This window comes from Dreissena polymorpha, chromosome 9 (assembly GCF_020536995.1).
Source record: "Dreissena polymorpha isolate Duluth1 chromosome 9, UMN_Dpol_1.0, whole genome shotgun sequence".
Lineage (NCBI taxonomy): Eukaryota > Metazoa > Mollusca > Bivalvia > Myida > Dreissenidae > Dreissena > Dreissena polymorpha.
The window spans coordinates 9523130-9545500 of NC_068363.1; the positions used below are offsets into that span (position 1 = coordinate 9523130).

Here is a 22371-nt window from a genome sequence, read left to right on the forward strand (position 1 = left end):
TTCTGCACTGCTTTCCGAAAGCAGGACATGATTGTTTGCTTGGCCCATGGTTGTTGACGCAGTTGTCACGGGGTTGCTGTCCACGGTGTTGCTGTTGTTGTTGTTGTTGTGGGTACTGCTTATGCGGCGTCTGGCGTCGGTTCGGTCCTGATTTCCGCTTGGAGGCGATGGCGTCCACTGGTGTTGCCGTCATTGACGTTGCGCCGGTTTGATTAGAAGCAATGTTCATCGATGCCATTTGATTTTGGCAATATTCAAAACTTTGAGCAATCTGAATTGCCTTATCGAGAGTCAGTTTGTCACCCTCGTTGATCAGTTTTTCTCGAATTCGTGTGTTGTTGGTACCGATCACTAGTCTGTCCCGGATCATCTCGTCTTCGATGCCCTTGTCTTTAAATCGACAATCTTGCGCTCTGGCGGAGTCGGGTGATGAACTTGTCGACTGAGTCTGCCCCTTGGACTTCATTGTAAAAACGAAATCTGGCGAAGACAGTGTTAAGTTTCGGCTGCACGTACGTGTGAAATCTCTTATAGTGTGCCTCAAGACTTTTGTTTTCCTCGTCGGAGAGCTGCCAAGTTTGATATATGTCTCGCCCTTTGTCGCCAATCCATAGAAGAACGTAGGCGATTCTTTCTTCTTCTTTTTTGTCCTTTAATGGCCATTTGAACACAAGTTCGGTGTGACGTTTAAACTTCTCCCATGTTTCAGGTAGATTTAAACTCTCCCAGTCCATGCTGGGCGGTGTAATTCCAGACATATGCATTGTCACTGTTAGTATTCCGCGCGTCGTAAACTAAAGTTTGAAAAGTCAGAGCCTTTTTTCCAGGCAGAGGTTCAAGCGGCAGCAAGAAAGTCAGTGGAAATACAGTGGCAAAGACGTTGGGAAATATCAGACAAAGGCAGGAGACTGTTTGAATATAAAATCAAGGTTCCAATAGGAAAAAGCACGGACTTCGACCAGAGTGAAATACAGCGCGTGCTCCTCCAACTTAAAAGCGGTCACTGTCGACTCCGCGAACACATGCATAAGAACACATGCGCAGCAGATGACCGCTTTTGCTAATGTGGCGAGCCGGAATAAACACTACCTGCTTCATTGTGAGAACTATACCAAAGAAAGAGAGACAATGTTTAATAACCTATACACCTGTACCGGAATCAGACCAACAGAGGTGGCAGAGACTGTGCTGCTTATAACCACCCAAAATGATGATGATCCCTGTACACAGAACTGCAAAAAATAGTTGAAGAGCTGAGTGCTTTGTTCAAACAACAAAACGTTTCATCAAACCTATTTTGGCACAGTAATTTCCTCCTTCACGCATGACACACGTAATAATTAACAAGAAATATCTTTAAAAAAGATATACGGCGTTGATTGTGGTCGATGTTTATGAACGATCAAAAGTTATCTCTATGAGATAAAAAGTAGCGGATGCCTTTTTCTGCGCAGTTCTTAGCTACATCACAAGCAAATCAATTACGGGGTGTTGCGCCAGATTTCGTGGCTTATTTTGCTTTATGTGATATTATTACTCAGATATCTATATTTACAGAATAGAAAACACAAGAAACATGAAAATAAACGAGTGCATATAGGTCAGCCGGCAATACTCGAATCTTATTTAATTGCATAATTATAGTATAGTGAATTATTGTGCTCATGCTTAATAAACTGGTCTAAATGGATAAATATTTCTAATTAATTTTATCAAAATTGGTCCTTATCATGCAAATGTTGAAAACATATTAAAAATCGATGATTAACATATCACAATAATATCGCCGAATATCTTTATTTAGTATCTTTCTGATCAAAACAGACTTCAAGTGCACAAAGTTTACGAGACGGCGTTTATATAAAGATTTCTGCAACTGACCGCAAACTGACCTTGATACCTTGCGGATTGGAATGCGATGCATTAAAGTTAGGAAACAATTCTCTGCTGAAACGACGGCTTGTTAAAGCCAACTGTACACGACCAAGGCAACCGCTGTGCCTAAAATATTGATATATCGACAAAGCGACTAAACGAACTATTTACTTCATCGGACAAAAATAGCATAGATTCCAATTTTTGCCTTCAATGAAAAGATCGCAACCCCTTCTGCGAACTCCGGTGATGAACTGTATATAAACTCTGACTTTCACACACTGGCCGCGAATTGACCCGAAACCTCGCGGGTTGAAATGCAATGCAAGTAAGTACTAAATATGAGAATATAGCCTTTAGTATAAACGCTTTTGCGCTGGTAATTCTCTGAAAATAAAAGGTGAACGCACAAACTGTATTTATGTCGAAAATTGATTGTAAAACTGTTCTATCTATTGAGCCTTTTCATTAGAGATAAAATTGTTTCATGCAGTAAAACAGTGTTACAAAGACGCGGATATGTTTCCAATGTTCTGGTGTTATACTCAAATCAGCCAATGGAATAAATGAAGTGTATTCATTCGTACCTAGCCGCGGGAAATTTTATTTGAATATTATTGGACACTTACAAAGGTCAAGTCAGGGTGAAAAGCTGGCTTAATACGGCTTACGCCGAAAAACCTACCTAAGAGACTTTATACTGATGCGTATACAGGTGATAGACGTTTACCAGGGGAGATTACTGCGGCCGTGTGGCTGTGCGAAGCAAGTCAACTCGTACCTAGGTCAACACGTACCTTCGGTCAACTTGTACCTGATTTGGTTAACCCGTACCCGATTTTCGGGTGACTAAGATGACTAAAGTACGAGTTTACCAAATCGGGTACGAGTTGACTATGGTACGTGTTGACTTAGGTACGAGTTGACTCGCATTCTTGCTGTGAACAACAACAACAACACGCTTATAATTTCATATTTATTTATTTATTTTTAACCAAAATTACCATTAAAGCATTAAATTGCCTTACAATAAAAAGAAGATGGCAACAGAAAACAGCAAAACCAAACTTTCTGGGAATGTTTTGCAGATGAAAGTAATTTGTATTTTACATGTTTTTGTAGGTAGCATGGTTTTCGGTTTTATTATTTTCGGATATCTAAATCAGCCCATTCGGTGCCTGTAAAATGGGTTTTTATCGGGCCAATTATTTTTTCCGATGGGCAATTGTAATGTAAATAGATCGGGTCAACATCTTGATCGACAGACTATAACTAAAAGAAATATATAACCAAGATTGTCATTATTGTAATTTGTATAATACGACATTGACACAGAGGGGTCTTGTAATGAAGAACAAGAAAAGGAGGCCTTGTTAGTAAGCTACAAAAGCATCAGCAGACACAATGAATAATATATGTGTCTTGAATAAATGAATAATGAATGAATATATGTGTCTTGTTCTGAGAAAATTGGGCTTAATGCATGTGCGTAAAGTGTCTTCCTCAGATTAGCCTGTGCAGTCCGCACAGGGTAATCAGGGACGACACTTTCCGCCTTAACTTGATTTTCTGCAAGGAGGGACTTCCTTGAAACTAAAAATACCATAAAAGCGGAAAGTGTTGTCCCTGATTAGCCTGTGCGGACTGCACAGGCTAATCTTGGACAATACTTTACGCACATGCATTTTGCCCAATTTTCACAGAACAAGACACATATTATCACAGCAATAACAAGACAAAAAATACCAAAAAGAGAGTAATTGTTTATTATTATTAGTGCTGAATCAATACGCCAAAAAGCGTATTGCAATATATTGTCAGTTCAAAAACGGGTATTGCAATATGTCGCAATATATTGCTAATTTGAACCAGAAGTGTAACTCGCCAATTACCCGATAATCCCGTATATTCCAGTTTTAAAGCTAATTCTGGTGAATATTTACTATAAAAGTGCTCAAGAATAACAAGAAACACAAACATTCGCCAATTTTCTTAAGTATCAAAAACATTTTGGCATTTGTTACTATTTAAAGATGTGATGAAATAACGTCCAATCGGGGCGTTTTTTCTTCCACTGAACATGCGTCGCGTTAAACGCCTGATGTGATGTTCCCGTTTTTATACAATACAAAATACACCCACACTTTCCATGCGACATTCTATATGTCTGTATAATTTTCGCGCGCTTTTTATTAAGACAAAGGATAAAGCATTTTTTATTTGACGCTAGAATTTTTATTTTCGCGTCAGCATTAAAATTCGGAAGCGTGTTTCCGAAATTCGGATAAAAAATTTAATAATGCCCATTTCAGAATCGAAGGAAACAATTACAGTAAAGTGCGTAATTATTTCAACGATAATTTGTTCAAAAGCATCAAACAAATGCACCCATGTAACAACGCTACTCCGTATAATAGACTTTTTATAATGCTATTTTTACGTACAAAATTATTTTTATTAAACACCGCTTTGTTTTGTTTACCTTGATATCATTATTTCGGAAAGCTTTTCTGGACGAAATGCCGATTAAATTTTGTAAAATTTTCATACCGGTGTTTTGAAAATCGTATCGCAATACAATATGCGGATTGCATATTACGATGTATACCGATATACAGGTATATTGTTGCAGCACTAATTATTTTGTTAGTAAACTTTCATTTGGCATAAGTGATTATTATATCTTTTGTTTAAGGTATGTCATCACCCAAATGCTTATTTTCAATGCAAAATATTAAATTGAAAAAAGAAACATATAGATTTATTTTGCATGTATTTAAATTCATAATCAATTTGTTGAATATACTAAAACTGTACATAATATAAACATTTTGTATTCATGGACAAAAGGAGGAAATGTTCAGTTATCAAACAAACACTGTTTGTACTTATTGACATCATACATTTGTTCCTGAAAGGATTCAACCCAAAATCTGTGCACATATTGAGCAGAAGTAATTCAAGTTGCTGTTTCCTTTCTGTGACCCCTTTAATATATTATGGGTGGCAGTTATATCCCCCCAAGACGTTTCCACCCCATATGTTTCCCCCCTAGACGTTTCACTCCCATTTTGGGGGTGAATCGTCTACATAATATGACAATGTATATTAGAAGGAGTTATTTGTAATAATGGGATATGTGGGGAAAAAACTATCGATTAGTACATGTATTAAAAGTGAGTGCATTTTATGAGTCTTTATAATTAATGATTTACACAAAATTGATGTACGTTGAATCCTAAGTGATTAAAATATTAAGTTATTAATTGTACCAACAAATTACAAGTTGAACTTATTTGGATCTAATGAGAGCAAATTAACACAAATAATATGCAAGTGGGAAAATATGGATACATGAGTAAAACCACTAAGCTTTGAAGTTCTTAGATGGTTGTTTTTAGGGAAGCCTTTAACAAATTTTACCAAATAATGAAATAATTTGCAAGGAAAGTGCCATTATGTTTTGATTAGTATAAATTAGTTATTGGTAAAAATTAAAATATCAGTGACATCCAATAATTTGATTATATACATATAAATGCATGAAAAAAATAAAATTGTTGACAGTTACATAGTTTATTTATTTAACATATTTTACTGTTACAATGAAAATAGGTTTGAAATTAATATAAATGTGATTTTACCATTTTTAGCTCATCTATTTTTTGAAAAAAAATTATGAGCTATTGTCATCACCTTGGCGTCGGCGTTGGCGTTGGCGTTGGCGTTGGCGTTGGCGTTGGCGTCGGCGTCCGGTTAAGTTTTGCGTTTAGGTCCACTTTTCTCAGAAAGTATCAATGCTATTGCATTCAAACTTGGTACACTTACTTACTATCATGAGGGGACTAGGCAGGCAAAGTTAGATAACTCTGGCGTGCATTTTGACAGAATTATGTGCCCTTTTTGTACTTAAAAAATTGCAAATTTTGGTTAAGTTTTGCGTTTAGTTCCACTTTTCTCAGTAAGTATCAATGCTATTGCATTCAAACTTGGTACACTTACTTACTATCATGAGGGGACTGGGCAGGCAAAGTTAGATAACTCTGGCATGCATTTTGACAGAATTATGTGCCCTTTTTATACTTAGAAAATTGACAATTTTGGTTAAGTTTTGTGTTTAGGTCCATTTTATTCCTTAAGCATCAAAGCTATTGCTTTCATACTTGCAACACTTACTAACTATCATAAGGGGACTGTGCAGGCAAAGTAATGTAACTCTGACTGGCATTTTGACAGAATTATGTGCCCTTTTTATACTTAGAAAATTGAAAATTTGATTAAGTTTTGTGTTTAGGTCCACTTTATTCCTACAGTATCAAAGCTATTGCTTTCATACTTGCAAGATTTATGAACTATCATAAGGGGACGGTGCAGGCAAAGTTATGTAACTCTGACTGGCATTTGGACGGAATTATGGGCCCTTTATACTTAGAAAATTGAAAATTTGGTTAAGATTTATGTTTTGGTCACTTTACCCCTAAAGTATCATAGATATTGCTTTCATACTTGGAACACTCACAAACTATCATAAGGGTACAGTAAAAGGACAAGTTGCATAACTCTGGTTGTCATTGTTACGGAATTATGGCCCTTTTTTGACTTAGTAACTTTTAATATATGGTTAAATTTTGTGTTTCGATCCACTCGAAGTATCAAGGCTATTGCTTTCAAACTTCAAATACTTACATGCTATCATGAGGTTACTGTACCTGGCAACTTGAATTTTACTTTGACCTTTGAATGACCTTGACTCTCAAGGTCAAATTATTAAATTTTGCTAAAATTGCCATAACTTCTTTATTTATGATTAGATTTGATTGATACTTTGATGAAACTACTCTTACCTGACATACCACAATAGACTTCACCCAAACAATCCCCCGTGCCCTCCCCCCCCTCCCCCCCCCCTCCCCCCCCCCCCCCCTAATTTTTTTTTTTTTTTTTTTTTTTTATAAGATCATCTCACAAATGACCACCACACCCGCACACTATACCCCCACCCCACCCCCCCACCCCCCCCCCAAATTTTTTTTTGATTTTTTTTTTTTTTTTTTTTTTTTTTGTTTAAGATCATCTCACAAATTATCACCACACCCTCACACTATACCCCCCCCCCCCCCATTTTTTTTTTTTTTTTTTTTTTTTTTCGCTTTTTTGGAAGATAATGTAATAAATGTCCACAACCCCACACTATACACCCCTCTTCACTCCACTCCTCCCTCCTTTGTGATTGAAAATGAGAGTCCCTTCACCTTTAAAAAGAAAATAGATGAGCGGTCTGCACCCGCAAGGCGGTGCTCTTGTTCAATTCACCAATTGACCCTATTTAATCGAATTAAAAACAATAAATAACTACAGTTCCACAACCCTGCCCAAGTTTACTCAAACTAAAATAATTCACCAATTGATCCTATTTAATTGGATAAAAAACAACAAACAACTACAGTTCCACAACCTTGCCCAGGTTTACTAAAACTGATATAAGGTGTTAATTGTGTATTCAAAATGGGTCTTGATAACACATTATTTTTAGTTGCATTCGTGTTCTCAAATGAGCAACATATATAAGATTCTCAGTAAGATTTTGAGAATATTTCATTTATTCCACTAGTTAACCAACATCCACTTACTAATGAAAAAAAAAGAATTCTAAAGTCCTCCTAAAAAACAAGCTGCTTCATAGATGAAGTTAATTAAAGATTTTATAAACAAAATAATCATTTTGATAATAAATAAAGATTATACTTCAACCAATTATAAATTTGTTGGAGGTGGGGGGGGGGGGGGGGGACATCAGAACTAAAACTAAAATGGGGGGGGGAGGGAACAGGGGGGGGGGGGTCCCGACCCCTTTCACAGTTTCACAGTTATCAAGCAAAGCTATGGTCTTTTACCCATATCCATGCCTATTTACCCAAATTATGCAAGTGTAACTGTCCAGTGATTTCTCAAATTCATCTGCAATGTTTAATGACTGTTTTCTTGTTGGAAAACTCATGTGTTATGGGTCACTGTTTTAGCGCAATAGGCTGATTTCTGACAAATACACAATTGTCACAAAATTTAGACTAATTAATTTTTAGGGAAAATCTGGGTTTCAGAAAAATTTGAATCACAAAAAAATATTGTGGCTTGTAATGTGATGCCATTCCACATTGAGCGAACGGCATTCTGACAAAATAAGCATGTTTCCTCCATTACATCGATATTGTCAAATTGCCTAAGTGGGTCTCATACCATATGCAGCAAGCTTAGCTTGGGCAATCTCTCAATCTGGTCAGGAGTTACTCTGTCCACTACATTTGTATTGAGTCACCAATTTTTTCATCATCTCAATAGAGGATGGGCAAGCTGGATGGCGCTACGCTGGCCCATACAGTAAAAGACCCATTTAAAGCCATTTTGATAAATCTTGGCAAATATGTTTATGTGCTTTCTGTCCATTTCAGTTTATGAAAAGAAGTGCCCTTAGAATTGAAAGAGAAAAAAGTGAGGAAGAACGAAAGCAAGTTATAGATGATGAACATTGGGTGCTAGATCTCCCTGTAGTTGAAATGAAAGAGTAAGAACAAAAATCTCAACAAATATTATTATGTTATTGCAGAATTAGGAAGTACTGTGTAAAAAAAACTGACCTTTATTTGTGCTACCGGTACATTTTTCTGAAATAATAACAATTTTCATTCTGGTATGATTACGAAGTTTATGCATGTTAGTAGTTTTAGGTAATGTTATATTCACTTGAAGTATTTAATGTTGCCTTATGCAACACCACTGTAAATGAGGTCAATACTAAGATGCATGGGAGAATATTTAGGACAACCCACCTGAGGACCCTTTATTGTACGGATATCTTCATACTGTAAAAGTCTGTATCAAAGAGTTTAAATAAACATTCCAACAGCGCAATTGTTCAAACAACAAAAAAAGGTTCATTTTTCAAAATTATCTAGAATATCCTTAAACATTGAAGTCTTAAGCACTTTCTGTATTTTAAAGAAAGTTACACATAATAAATGTAAAGAAGTACACATTTTTGTGAGGTACAATGTCACATAATATTATTTTGCCCTCTATATGACCACAGTATCTTAAAATTCTGACCACTCAGTAAATTATGTCTTATATTATGAACTATTTTTCTGAGGGAAGTGATAACATCAACACATTTAACAAATGTAATGTCATGCACAGAAATTATGTTTGTATAATTTTTAGAAACAAATTAAGAAACAGGTGAAACCACACTTAGTGAATTTTTAATATATTATGTTGTAGTATATAGATAGCTTAATATCAATGTAAAGTGTTTAACAGGATGACAAACTATTTGTTTGACAGCAGTATGTTTTAAAACAAAACAATACATCATGGTTGCAAATGTTGTTTTTAAAACATAACGATTCAAGTCTAGTTTTCTTTATAGGAGCAACTTCATCATTGAACCTAGTTATGTGGCTTGTGAAAACCTTGTGTATGGAAGAATGTCATTCAAGGGCTTTAACCCTGAAGTGGAGGTAGGTCAACGTCCTACATTTAAAATTTACATTTGATTAACCCTTAACCACCCAGAATCAAAGTGAAAATGGCTATGTGCAAACAGCATAAAACCAGAACAGCCTTCAACTAAGTCTCAGTCTGTTCAGGATTTATGCTGTTTGCTGCTTATCGCTGTTAAGATTTTATGCTGTTTGCTGCTTATCAGTATCTAAGGGTTTGAAATAAAGCCTTTAAAACTTGAATCTAGTAAGAAAAGTCTTTAATTAAATTCCACTTTCTAAGGAACTACAAATGGGTCAAAATACGTATCTAAGTGGTAAAGGGTTTATTTAGGTGTTGGTCAAGTTTGAATATGATGGTAGTAGGTAAATGCAATGGTTATATATATATATATATATGGTGAAGATAAAAGTGAACATTGCTATCTCTAGGAAAACAAGTATTCAGTTCATGGAAGTTCACTTGAAATGTCAGTAAGCTGTACAGATATCTTGAATTAGCCATCGGGTCAAGTCTAGTTATCTCTTCAAACTGTTTAAGTTGTAATAAAACAGACGGACCGATCAACCGACATCATGTTGTATTTGTACTGAAGGATAAGATGTTTTATTTTAATGAATTTGGTTGAAGTTTCATAATAATATTTGCAGAAATAAAGTTCTGGTTCATGACTATTTGTAAGAATTGAGCCGGGTCATGCAAAATGGTTTGGTGTTCTCAGATGCAAACAGTGACCCCCCTGACTAGAGTGTGTGGTTGCACAGGTCTGGCTGGAGCTAAGCTGGTCACATATATCATTGGACCCATTTTTATGCCCCCAGATTAAAAGATCGGGGGCATATTGTTTTTGGCATGTCTGTCTACCTGTCCGTCCGTCCAGCCGTCCGTCCGCCCGACCACCCGCCTGCCCGCCAGTCCGTCCGTCTGTCTGCCTGTCTGTAATTGTTTGTGTCTGTCTGTCATTGTATGTGTCACAGAACATTAACCTTGGTCATAACTTTTGCAATATTGATGATAGCAACTTGATATTTGGCATGCATGTGTATCTTATGGAGCTGCACATTTTGAGTGGTGAAAGGTCAAGGTCATCCTTCAAGGTCAAAGGTAAAAAAAAAATCAAAGCGGCGCATAAAGGGGCATTGTGTATCTGACACATCTCTTGTTTCATGTTGTTAATCAATATCTTATTATTTGCATGGATTAATCTAAATGTTTACAAATCTTCAACAGAAGTTGATGAAGCTGCACAGTGATCAGTCAAAGTTGGAAGAAGCAGAAAGAAAGGAAAAGGAAATCAGTGTCAATGATGTTGAAATGGCAGAAAGGTCAGGCACAGGTGTCAAATTATTTTTTAGTGTAGTAGACTTCTTTTCTTTCTCAACTTTTGGAATGTTGTAGACTTCATTTTTTCGAATTGTTGATTGAACAGTTTTTTTAGATTTGCAAACAAGTTATGTTATTAATCTAGGTTGTTCATCAACCAACTCACCACCGTTACTTCAGTATGTAAAATTGGCCTTTGCTTCATGCAGCCATGCTGGCATTTTTGGTTTGGTATTTTTTTTAAATCAACTTTGATGATCAGTTGGAGTGCCTTTTCACTAAGGGACTAAAGAGTCTTGAACTTTTTAATTCAACAACCATGGCCAGTTTATTCTTGCAATCTGCCTGCAAATACTTGTCAATAAAGGACTGAGATTACTAAATTATGAGTTTGTATTTTAGCTCTTAATTATGGCACATTCCTGCAACCTCCAATAAGTTTACTCAAACTCAAAAGATAGCAATTTATGATAATCTTTTGATTTATTTTGTAGTAAGAGTACCTTGGACCTAGAGTGGCCATGTGTTGTTTTTTATGCCCCGGTAGGGTGGCATTTAGCAGTTGAACTGTCCGTCAGTCAGTCAGTCTGTCCCTCTGTCTGAAAACTTTAACATTGCCCATAACTTTTGCAATATTGAAGATAACAATTTGATATTTAGCATGCATTTGTATCTCATGAAGCTGCACATTTTGAGTGGTGAAAGGTCAAGGTCATCCTTCAAGGTCAAAGGTCAAATATATGGCGTCTGTCCATCCGTCAGAAAACTTTAACATTGCCCATAACTTTTGCAATATTGAAGATAGCAATTTGATATTTGGCATGCATATGTATCTAATGGAGCTGCACATTTTGAGTGGTAAACAGTCAAGGTCATCCTTCAAGGTCAAAGGTCAACTTTTGTAATATGGAAGATAGCAACTTGATATTTGGCATGCATGTGTATCTCATGGAGATGCACATTTTGAGTGGTAAACAGTCAAAGTCATCCATCAAGTTCAAAGGTAAACTTTTGATATTTTAAAGATATCAATTTGATATTTGGCATGCATGTGTATCTAATGGAGCTGCACATTTTGTGTGGTAAACAGTCAAGGTCATCCTTCAAGGTCAAAGGTCAACTTTTGTAGTATTGAAGATAGCAACTTGATATTTGGCATGCATCTGTATCTCATGGAGCTGCACATTTTGAGTGGTGAAAGGTCAAGGTCATTGTTCAAGGTCAAATCTATGGTTCTGTCCTTCTGTCCGAAAACTTTAACATTGCCCATAACTTTTGCAATATTGAAGATAGCAACTTGATGTTTGACATGCATGTGTATCTCATGGAGCTGCACATTTTGAGTGATGAAAGGTCAAGGTCAAAGGTCAACTTTTGCAATATTGAAGATAGCAACTTGATAATGCATGTGTATCTCATGGAGCTGCACATTTTGAATGGTGAAAGGTCAAGGTCATCCTTCAAGGTTAAAGGTCTACTTTTGCAATATTGAAGATAGCAACTTGATATTTGGCATGCATGTGTATCTAATGGAGCTGCACATTTTGAGTAGTGAAATGTGGAAGTCATCTTTCAAGGTCAAAGGTCAAATATATGGTGTCTGTCTGCCGTCCAAAAAGTTCAAAATTGCCCATAACTTTTGCAATATTGAAGATAACAATTTGATATTTAGCATGCATTTGTATCTCATGGAGCTGCACATTTTGAGTGGTGAACAGTCAAGGTCATCCTTCAAGATCAAAGGTCAAATATATGGCTTCAAAGCGGTACAGTAGGGGGCATTGTTTTTCTGACAAACACATCTCTTCTTTAAATCTTGTGTTTATAATTATAACTGTAACAACTCCTTAAAAGGCTTCTTTGCATTAACAGGTACAGTACACTTGTGGGAACAGTTGGGAAGAAATTTTCCAAAAAACGTCAACGCAATCAAGATAAGTTGCCAATGGATTCACCAGATATACAGCCCAGGACTCATAAGACCACTAAAAAACAATTTATGAAACCTGAAGATAATTGATATGAAATTGTGAATAAGAAGACAACTCACAGAATGTAACCTTTGTTTGAAAATGCCAAGGGTATAAACGTATCATTTGTTCAGATGATTGCAAAAGATTCAGAACAGATGGAGGATTATATACTGGTCATTCTTGTGCAACAACAATACTAAGGTTTGAACCGACAACAAAAAATATCAGGGCCATTCCGACTACTAAAAAAACAACTTTTTTTCGTTGTCAGAAGGGCCATGATATTTTATAGCATGAACTATTATATTTTATAGTGTAAATTATGACCAATAGCACTTCAAAATGATCAAAAATATTTGGTGAATATTTGAAACCTTGAACGGGATATGGTCCACATAAAGTCATTTGTGTGATTTGTTATCCCTTGTGGTGGGATACTGGGATATAGAATTGGCGTTGTACATAAGTCTGTTTGTCTGTTCGTCTGTCAGTCACAAAATTTATTTTGGACGGGGAATTCAATTGAACGAATTTGCTTCTTCATAAATTAAAAACTGATATAATGGAATTTAAATCTAAGTGAAAATTTGTCCATCGATTTCCATTCTTATGATCAATCCACTTTGTGTGTATTTATGAATCATAAAGCCATAATTGTTAATCTAATGAAATGAATGAGTAACACTAATTATACCCCCATTACCATTGGTAATGGGGGCCATATAGGAGTCACTTTGTCGGTCTGTCTGTCTGTCCCGTAATTTCTTCCGATCTTCAACAAACTTGGTCACAAGTTGTGTCTAGATGATGTATAGGTCAAGTTTAAATATGGGTCATGCCATGTCAAAAACTAGGTCACACGGTCACTTAGTGTGTTTTAAACCGAAAGTTTGTCCGGACCATAACTATGTCATTTATCGTTAGATTTTAAAATAACTTGGTACATTTGTTCACCATCATGGGACGGTGTGTCGTGTGAAAAAAGTACGTCAATATCTCAAAGGTCAAGGTCATACTTGGAGTTCAACGGTCAAATGCATGTCCGGGCCATAACTTTATCATTTATTGTGAAATTTAAAAATCATTTGGCAAATTTGTTCACCATCATTGGACGGGGTGTCGCGCAAAGAATTTCGTCCATATCTCCAAGGTCAAGGTCACACTTATAGTTCAAAGAAAGGTCAAATGCATGTCCGGGCCATAACTTTATCATTTATTGTGAGATTTTAAATTCATTTGGAAAATGTGTTCACCATCATTGGACAGTTTGTCACGCGAAAGAATTACGTCAATATATCCAAGGTCTAGGTCAAACTTTGAGTTCAAAGATCAAAAATGGCCATAAATGAGCTTGTCTGGGCATTAACTATGTCATTCATTGTGAGATTTAAAAATCATTTGGCACATTTGCTCACCATTATTGGATGGTTCGTTGCTCAAAAGAATAACGTCGATATCTCCAAGGTCAAGGTCACGCTGCGAGTTCAAAGGTCAAAAATGGCCATAAATGATCTTGTGCGGGCCATAACTTTGTCAAAAATGGCCATAAATGAGCTTGTCTGGGCAATAACTATGTCATTCATTGTGAGATTTAAAAATCATTTGGCACATTTGCTCACCATTATTGGATGGTATGTCGCGTGAAAGAATTACGTCGATATCTCTAAGGTCAAGGTCACACATTGAGTTCAAAGGTCGAAATGGCCATAAATGAGCTTGTTCGGGCCATATCGATGTCATTCATTGTGAGATTTTAAAATCATTTGGCACATTTGTTCACCATCATGGGGCGGTGTGTGGCACGAAAGAATTACGTCAATAATTCCAAGGTCAAGGTCACCACGACTAAAAATATATTTATTTTGATACAAATGGGGTTAATTATAAACAGTTATCAGATAAAGGGAGACAACTAAAACTGAACTGATTAAATCAGTTCAGTTTTAGTTGTCTCCCTTTATCTGACTTTTTTTCACATTGAAAACCTTGTTTTGTGACTATTTTGTCCCTTGTTTCATCTTGAACTCGGGTGAGCGTTTTAGTGCCATAATGGTCCACATGTTTTTGAAATACCAGGGCAACTATTAGACAATTGTTAAACCTAGAACTGAGGTGAGCACTTTAGTGCCATTATGGCCCACATGTTTTTGAAATACCAGAACAACTTTTAAACATTTGTTGAAACTTGAACTCAAGTGAGTGCTGCTTGTTACATACTAATAATGTACAATCTATATATAATTACTATTTATTAAATAGCTTTTATAATTAATTATTACTTTACAAGTTAATTTGAATAGCATTATATTTATACTTAGCATATACAAATATTTTTAGCATATGGCTTTGTTTCGATTTAACTTGTCAGTTGATCACAATTCTTATTGCATTGGCTTAATGAATTCCATGCCATATTGATTATCATTATATAAGTTTGTGTTGATTTCTTAAAATGATTTGCATTTTGACTTATAAACGACACAAAATGTTAAGAATTTCCTGTTATTGATATGCTTGTTTAATGAAAATAAAGTGCAATAACTGTCCTGCTGAGTATTGGTTTCAATATTATCTTGAATGAGTTCGAAAATGGTTCCAGTTGGTTGAAAAGCATGGCCCCCAGGGGCTAGGGCATTTTTCCTTATATGGCTATAGTAAAACCTTGTTAACACTCTAGAGGCCACATTTATTGTCCGATTATCATGAAACTTGGTAAGAAGATTGGTCTAAATGATATCTTGGACGAGTTCAAAAATGGTTCCGGTTGGTTGAAAAACATGGCCGCCTGGGGGCGGGGCATTTTTCATTATATGGCTGAAGTACATTTTTTAACACCCTAGAGGCCACATTTTTGGTCCAATCTTAATGACACTTGGTCAGAAGATTTGTCCTAATGTTATCTTGGACGATTTCTAAAATGGTTCCAGTTGGTTGAAAAACATGGCCGCCAGTGGGGCGGGGGATTTTTCAAAATGGTTCCGGTCCGTTGAAAAACATGGCCGCCAGGGGGCGGGGCAGTATTCCTTATATGGCTAAACCTTGTAAACACTCTAGAAGTCACAATTTTTCCCCAATCATCATGAAACTTGGTGGAAACATTGGTTTCATTGATATCTCGGACGAGTTCGAAAATGGTCCAGATCGGTGAAAAAACATGGCCGCCAGGGGGCGGGGCAGTTTTCTCTATATGTATATTGTGAAAACATGTGAACACTCAAGAAGTCACATTTTTGGTCCAATCTTTATGAAATTTGGTCAGAAAATGTCTTTTCTGGATATGACAGTTGAGTTCGAAAATGGTTACGTTTGCTTGAAAAACATGGCTGCCAAGGGGCGGGGCATTTTTCCTTATATGGCTATAGTAAAACCTTATTAACACTCTAGAGGCCACATTTATTGTCCAATCTTCATGAAATTTGGTCAGAAGATTGGTCTCAATGATCTCTTGGATGATTTCGAAAATAATTATGTTTGCTTGAAAAACATGGCTTCCAAGGGGCGGTCTTCATGAAACTTGGTCAGAAGATTTGTCCCAATAATATCTTGTTATCTCAGGTGAGCGACTTTGGGCCTTTCAGGCCCTCTTGTTGGGATTAAGTATCTATTGTCGAGGTAATGGTATGGGGCTGCTTGAGTATCTACACGAAGGATATTATATAAAACGATAATTTAAATTCTAATTGTAAAGGTAAAAACAGTTAAGGAGTTTCTCAAAACCAATTGTCAATAACAGATCTAAACTGAAATATCACACTTTTTAAAAATTGTTTTTGTTAAATGATTCATGCACAATAAATACCCCATCAGTAACCACAAACATGCCGTAATTAAAACCTTGTTTTTTTTTGTCACACAGCTTAAATAAATAACTGTCCTCAAAATCAAAAGATTCCATTACAGCAATTAAAAACAGATTGATTTTGAAAGGAATTTAATAAGTTTTCTGTTATGACTGATCATCACAGACACAAAATCACAGTTACATTTATTTGTAAAAATATATTAAATATAGTTTGTTCAATAGACAAATTCATAAGTTAAAGAAAGAATCGTCCAATACTCAAAATTCTAAGAAATATTGTTGAGATGTATTTTTCTATATAATATCTGGCATTTTACCACTTCTTGCACTATTTCCTCTGGCAATTTACCTATGGCATTTTTACATACATCCTCGTTCATTTTGTCCCTTATTTCAATGACTGTCGATTTATCTCTGTAATGAGGGTCTGATAAGTTGTTATTGATACACAATTATATTGACATGCTACATGCTGATATTATAGTGCACACACTCGGTCTCTATTTATTTTCATGGTTAAACTGTCCGACAATTTAGAGTCATTAATTTTGACGAAAGCATGTGCAGAAAAATAATTGTTTTGGCTAAAAAAAAGTGTTGTCCGAAAATTTAGAGTACCGAACACTAAGGTAACCAAGCTATACGTGACTTTAAATATGAGTTGACTTAAAATCATTGCATCATTTTTGTGGTTAATCTGCGAAGAACGTGGACACGAAATCTTGCGTTGACTGTCCGGCTAGCGCAGTGGTTGGTACTCTCGCTTCTCAGCTAGGCAACCCGGTCTCAATTTCCGCTCCTGGGATTGGCTGAGGGACACCATACCGGACCAGGGTAATTGGCATCCTCCACAACACAAGACCACACCAAAATTGAAAACTCTTTTAGTAAGTACGAAATAGCTGGAAATCGCAGCTATAATTCAAAATTCGTCCCTTTTTTAGTGAGTCTAGTACGTTTATTAGGTAGGAGAGCTGGGGCACTCTCCAGGTCAACACATAATGTGGCCTCTGGCCCTGAAAGCACATCGTTAACTTCGAAATACACACACATTGCATTTCAATGTAATCCACGAACTAATCGGTATTCGACAGTTGAAATCTGTATGGCTTAAGATACCTAGACATACACAACTAAGCTTTATAAATCGCCTTTTTACAACCATATTACGGCTTATTTCTGAATTTCTTGTTTTGACTTTACCGGCGTTGTGGCTTCTTTTTAACACGGTGCCTTTACCACGTGACTTTTTCGGATCTTTTAAAATATTTAACCATTTGTAATGGGATAAAGTTGAGAGCCCGCTCATTTGTGAGAGTTTTCTTAAGGTATCATGATCTCTTTAAACAAATAAGTATTTTTTAGTAAAGTGCAACCGCGCGTTTGTAATATGAAGTCCCCACACTGATCCGACATTGTTCCAACCGTTCAAACGCGCGATTGCACTTTGCTGAAAAAAAATACTTTTTTGTTTAAAAAGATCATGATACCTAAACAGGGGGGCATGCGTATGCGGAAGCTTACCGCGTTTAAGTGAGAAAGTTGGAGCAAAACTTCAAAGATGGCGTCGTTTTAGTGTTTTTCGTGAAGGAGTAGCGGATATTTTCACCCGGTAAGCCAGGTTATATTTATATTTCTTTTAAATGAATAAGCCCTTTCGGCTATACGGTGTTTGTGCACCCCTCTCTCGGTTTTTTTGTTTCAATACCGTAGACGTCAGAATAAAAAAGTTATTGAAGCAAATCCGTCGACAAATTTGTTGTTTAATTTCTATACCTTCGAGATGTTGGATGTTCGAATATCATTTTCTCTCATAATAAACAGTATTTGTGCATGTTTACAGTAAAATAGAACCTAAATCACGATTATTTTATTATCTCGACGCGTTTTTATGTATATTAATTCATTTAATGCCGAATTATAACGGGTTAACCCCCATTTTTGGAACTAAACTTCCTTTTAAGCACATTTTGGGACCTGCCTTCCAAATGATAAACAGCTCTTTCCTATGTTAGAAGGTTTTATGCGAAATAACGTTCGTGAATGAATTCCGCATTGGTGCGAATGTTTTGGAAAACATTTTCACTTGAGGAAATCAAGTTATCTTTTTTCTATAAGTTGTTATATTATTGATTTTTATTATTATATGTTTTATCGCGTACTTAACGCTAACATTTAGTGTGTGCAATATAAGACATTTGACGGTATTATTAACACAGTGAAATTCTTACCTGTTTATTTAAACACATGGACACACTTATGTTTGAATATGCATCAAACTGAATACTATGCCTACTAAACGGAATACTATGCTTACTATTTCCAGATATCAAGACGCCAGTTATATATGTTGAGGATACCAAGATTTAAAAAAACGGCGTAACGAAGTGTGTAGGCCTACTGCTCTAGAAAGCGATAGGTACACGAAAACCCACCAATAAAACAAAAAAGATTACGTCGAAGTACCACGCCAAACAATCACATATACGTGCAATATAAGTGTAATGAAAAACAGAAACGGGTAAAGCCGGTTCGATACTAGTATAAGGTTGCTGTAACAAAATACTGCCATTGTTGCGATTCGGAATACATGAAGCAATTTGGAATACCTGACATTTGTTTTGTTTTTTATTTTAATGAAGTTGTAAGGAAAAAAAATTGTTTAAAATAAGCGATTTCTCCCAATCCCAAGTGCCCCGACCATATTCCCAAAATGGTGAGAATAAACACTGCTATACATGCCTAGCATGTGTTCCAAAAACTCAGATGCTAAACATAAACCAAATAATACATACCTTTACCTTTTAAACCACGTACAACATCCACAGGCTTTCTGTAGAAAACATACCACTAGCTTCCGCTTTCGAAGGCTTTCTGGAGAAGACTTACCACTAGCTTCCGCTTTCGAAGGCTTTCTGGAGAAGACTTACCACTAGCTTCCGCTTTCGAAGGCTTTCTGGAGAAGACTTACCACTAGCTTCCGCTTTCGAAGGCTTTCTGGAGAAGACTTACCACTAGCTTCAGCTTTCGAAGGCTTTCTGGAGAAGACTTACCACTAGCTTCAGCTTTCGAAGGCTTTCTGTAGAAGACTTACCACTAGCTTCCGCTTTCGAAGGCTTTCTGTAGAAGACTTACCACTAGCTTCCGCTTTCGAAGGCTTTCTGGAGAAGACTTACCACTAGCTTCCGCTTTCGAAGGCTTTCTGGAGAAGACTTACCACTAGCTTCAGCTTTCGAAGGCTTTCTGGAGAAGACTTACCACTAGCTTCCGCTTTCGAAGGCTTTCTGGAGAAGACTTACCACTAGCTTCAGCTTTCGAAGGCTTTCTGGAGAAGACTTACCACTAGCTTCAGCCTTCACAGGTTTTCTATAGAAGACTCACCACTAGCTTTACGATTCATGGGCTTTTAGTGGAAGACTTTCCACTAGCTTAAGTTTTCGAAGACTTTCTGTAAAAGACTTACCACTAGCTCCAGCCTTCTTATGCTTTCTGTAGAATACTTACCACTAACTAAATTATGCTTTCGAAGGCTTTCTATAGAATTTGCAGGTTTTATGTAGAAGACTAACTACTAGCTTCAGCATTCTAAGGCTTTCTGTAGAAGACTAACCATTAGCTTCAGCATATCCAGGTTTCTGTAAAAGACAAACCACTGGCTTCGTCTTTGGCAGGCTTTTTGTAGATGACTTACCACTAGCTTTACCATGCGCAGACTTTCTGTAGAAGACTTACCACTACCTGCAGCACCCAACGGCTTTCCGAAGAAGACTTACCACAAGCTTCAGCTTACGAATGCTTTCTGTAGAATACTTACCACTAGATTCGGCTTTGGCAGGCTTTTCCGCAGAACACTTACCATTAGCTTCAACACTCACAGTCTTTCTATAGAAGACTTACCACTAGCTTCACCATTCACATCCCTTATGTATTAGACTTATAAATAGCTTCACCATCCTCAGACTTTGTGTAAAAGACTTACCACTAGCTTCAACATTTGCAGAATTTCTTTAGATGACTTACCACTAGCTTCAGCATTTACAGACTTTCTGTAAACGACTTACCACTAGCGTCAACATTCGCAGGCTTTATATAGAAGACTTACTACTAGTTCCACCATTCGCAGGCTTGCTGTAGAAGACTTATCACTATCATTAGCATTCTAAGGCTTTCTGTAGAAGACTTAACACTTGCTCCAGCTTTGTCGGGCTTTCTCTAGAAGACTTCAAGTTTCCAGTTTCAAACACGGCCGATAAATCATAAGAACAAATGTTCGGACCAAGTTTCATAAAGATTGGACTAAATTAAAACTTCTAGAGTGTTAACTAGGCTTCACTAAATTCATTCTATAGGCATACAAGGTAAACTGCCCCACTCCCTGAAGGCAATATTTTTTCAACTGATCGATCCCATTTTCAAACTTAACTGATATATCATTAGAACAAAATTCAATGCTTTGATTAAGATTCAAGAAGAGCGGACAAAAAATGCGACTTCTATAGTAGTTATTAATTTTTGAGCTCAGTTGTCCAAGTTTCAAGATGAGATTGTATTAGGACAAATGTTATACCAAGTGTCATGAAAATTGGACAATAAATGTAGCCTATAGAGCTTTAACAAGGTGCATGCTATTGACCAACCGTAACCATGTCGAAACCGGTCGAGATATCATTAGAACAAATGTTCTGACTAAGCGTCCAGAAGATTATGACATCTAGAGTGTTGAAAGGATTGGACAATAGTAATATAAGGAAAAATGCCCCGCCCCCTGGCGGCCATGTTTTTCAACTTAACAGGAACCATTTTCAATCTCAGCTAAGAAATCATTTGATGTCTGATATGATCAAGTTTCGTGAAGATTTGGCTTAAAACGTGATTTCTAGAGGGTTAACAAGGTTTCACTACATACACGTAAGAAAAACTGCTCCAATCCCTAGCGATCATGTTTTCGATGAACCCGAACCATTTTCGAACTCAGCTGAGACATCATTAGAACAAATGTTCTGATCAAGTTCCATTAGGATTCGACTTTAAATGTGACTTCTAGAGTGTTCAACAGCTTTTTCTTTACTTTGACCCAGATACCTAGTCTTTGATCTCACGTGACCCAGTTTGATACTCGGCCAAGATAATATCGAGACAAAAGTACAGTTTCATGAAGATTGGACAATAAATGCCGCTTCTAGAGTGTTCCTTAGTGAATGTTAACGACAAACAACTGATGACTCATAACGGACAAAAAATACACAAAAGCTCACGATAACCATGTGCTCGGGGAAGCTGAAAATGAAGACTGCCACGATCTTGTTTTACAGTCAAATGTATACAATCACAATTATGCAAAACAAATGCTCATCACTATTTTACGGAACAATGCATTCAATTTTAGCCTCAAACAGAGTTTACTTCACAATTACAAGGAACTTCCCACTCTTAAAATAGTATGGCTCCTTTCATTTATCTTAATTTAGCCTCTTTTTATTATCGTCTGACTGACAGTCTTATATATTTGAACTTATATGCGACCAACAATTAAATCAGGCAAACACAAAATTGCATAATGGTCGCCTTTCTGACAAATTAAATAATATTACCAAAAATCAGATATTAAAAAAAAGATTGTTTATTCATAAATATTTACGTCAAAAACATCACAAGGTGCTCATTTAAATCCGTAATTTTGATAACATAAAATAAGAGGGTAATAAACACCAATTGTTGAAGACTTGACCTGATAGAAGGCAAAAACTTAGAATGACAACAATAGGATAGACCTAAATGAACAAGAAAAGTGTTCATAGAGCATAGATGTGCCCACATTCCACTTTTGCGTCAAAATTTCGCTTTGACAAACACAAGCCGTTTAAAGCGAAATTGACTTTTGACCTGTAAGTGTGACCT

At 36.4% G+C, this 22371-nt stretch overlaps 1 protein-coding gene across 1 annotated transcript; it reads left to right on the forward strand.

The window, feature by feature from the left end:
- The first annotated feature begins 2802 nt into the window (after positions 1-2802).
- Positions 2803-15217, forward strand: LOC127846591 (M-phase phosphoprotein 6-like). Its single transcript, XM_052378029.1, has 5 exons — positions 2803-2969; positions 8325-8437; positions 9302-9392; positions 10606-10700; positions 12571-15217. The coding sequence occupies exons 1-5, from the start codon at positions 2916-2918 to the stop codon at positions 12716-12718; spliced, it is 501 nt and encodes a 166-aa protein (XP_052233989.1). The 5' UTR covers positions 2803-2915; the 3' UTR covers positions 12719-15217.
- Positions 15218-22371: the final 7154 nt, after the last annotated feature.

Coding starts and splice junctions, on each gene's coding strand:
- LOC127846591 (XM_052378029.1), top strand. CDS start 2,916: ATGGCAACAGAAAACAGCAAAACCAAACTTTCTGGGAATGTTTTGCAG. Junction 9,393..10,605: donor GCTTTAACCCTGAAGTGGAG/GTAGGTCAACGT, acceptor AATCTTCAACAG/AAGTTGATGAAGCTGCACAG. Junction 10,701..12,570: donor GATGTTGAAATGGCAGAAAG/GTCAGGCACAGG, acceptor TTGCATTAACAG/GTACAGTACACTTGTGGGAA.